Source organism: Myotis brandtii, unplaced genomic scaffold, assembly GCF_000412655.1.
Source record: "Myotis brandtii unplaced genomic scaffold, ASM41265v1 scaffold357, whole genome shotgun sequence".
In the NCBI taxonomy this organism is placed as follows: domain Eukaryota; kingdom Metazoa; phylum Chordata; class Mammalia; order Chiroptera; family Vespertilionidae; genus Myotis; species Myotis brandtii.
In genome coordinates this window covers 41,600-43,045 of record NW_005363729.1, presented here as the reverse complement: position 1 = coordinate 43,045, position 1,446 = coordinate 41,600, and the positions used below count along the sequence as shown (strand labels likewise).

The 1,446-nt window shown below is 63.1% G+C and overlaps 1 protein-coding gene across 1 annotated transcript in view; it reads left to right on the top strand.

Annotated features, from left to right (window-relative positions):
• COL5A1 (collagen, type V, alpha 1) overlaps positions 1–1,446 on the top strand; it is a gene marked incomplete at its 5' end in the record, with an annotated part of 94,117 nt that overhangs the window by 86,090 nt on the left and 6,581 nt on the right. Inside the window, one exon of the mRNA XM_014544215.1 lies at positions 1,255–1,323. Coding sequence (XP_014399701.1) covers positions 1,255–1,323 — 69 coding nt within the window. The remainder of the gene's footprint in view (positions 1–1,254; positions 1,324–1,446) is intronic.

The window sequence follows — 1,446 nt, the reverse complement described above, 5'->3', positions numbered from 1 at the left end:
CATTCACTCACTCATTCACTCACTCATTCACTCATTCGTTGACTCATTCACTCACTCATTCGTTCACTCATTCATTCACTCACTCGTTCACTCATTCATTCACTCATTCATTCACTCACTCATTCATTCACTCATTCGTTGACTCATTCACTCACTCATTTGTTCGGGCCGCAGGCACTGAGCAGGACCAGGGGCCCTGATGCTGGATAAACTGAGCACATGAAGCAGGTGCCTCGGCTCTGGGCAGTCAGAGGCGCCCACAGAGTCCTTCCCCTGCCCAAGTCCCTGGTCCTGTCCCCGAGGAGGCCGCCCTCTGAGCAGGTCCCCACAGCCAAGGGTGTGGTCCCCAAAGCAGGAGGGCGGGGAGTCCCGAGGGGCCGGGGCAGCTGGACACCCTCATCCTCCAGGGGGTCCTGGTCCCGCTCCTGCCCAAGGCCAGCTCAGAGGACAGCGGGGGGCGGGGACAGGCATACTGACCCGCAGGCAGCGGCCCCGTGGACTGGGACAGGCCAGTAGTCTATCCTGCAGCACGTGGATGCGCCAGCAGCTGTGGCTCTGCCCCTCGGCCCCCCGCCGGCCGCACGGCTCCCCTGGCGGGGCCCTCACTCACTCGTTCCCTCAGGCCCCATTCCTGGCTCCACAGCATCCCTGCGGCCTCGGCCCCTGCGAACTCCACAGGGAGGCCCCTCCCTCCCGCAGGGGGACAGGCGCTGTGTTCCAGGGCGTTCCCCAGGTCACTCCTCCGAGGGCGAGCACTCCATCACACGCACCACACGGAGCCCACGCGTGCACACACACAGCACACGCACCCACCGCTCACACCGAGCTGGTCCAGCTGTGTCCCCATGAGCCCTGCCCACCTGTCCCAGGTGGTGGCGGCGCAGACGGAGCCACACCCACCACCAGGTCCTTCCCTGAGCCCATCAGTCAATGTTGCTCCTGCTGTCTCACCGGAATTGATTCATTTACTCACTCATTCACTCACTCACTCATTCACTCATTCATTCACTCACTCATTCACTCACTCATTCGTTCGGGCCGCAGGCACTGAGCAGGACCAGGGGCCTGGATGCTGGATAAACAGAGCACATGAAGCAGGTGCCTCGGCTCCGGGGCAGTCAGAGGCGCCCACAGAGTCCTTCCCGGCCGGGCACTGTGACCCCCGAGAGGGAGGGCGGGGCGGGTCGCCCACGGCAGGCAAGAGAGTAACCTGTCCTTCTTTCTCTCCCTCGGCGCCCCCTGCTCCGCCTTCAGGCCAGAATCACCTCTTGGCCCAAAGAGAACCCCGGCTCCTGGTTCAGTGAATTCAAGCGCGGGAAACTGGTAAGGCGGCCCTGCCCCGCGGTGCCCTCAACGCACCCGTGTCCTATCTTCCAGAGTAAGATGGCCCGCTGGCCCAAAGAGCAGCCCGCCACCTGGTATAGCCAGTTCAAGCGCGGGTCGCTG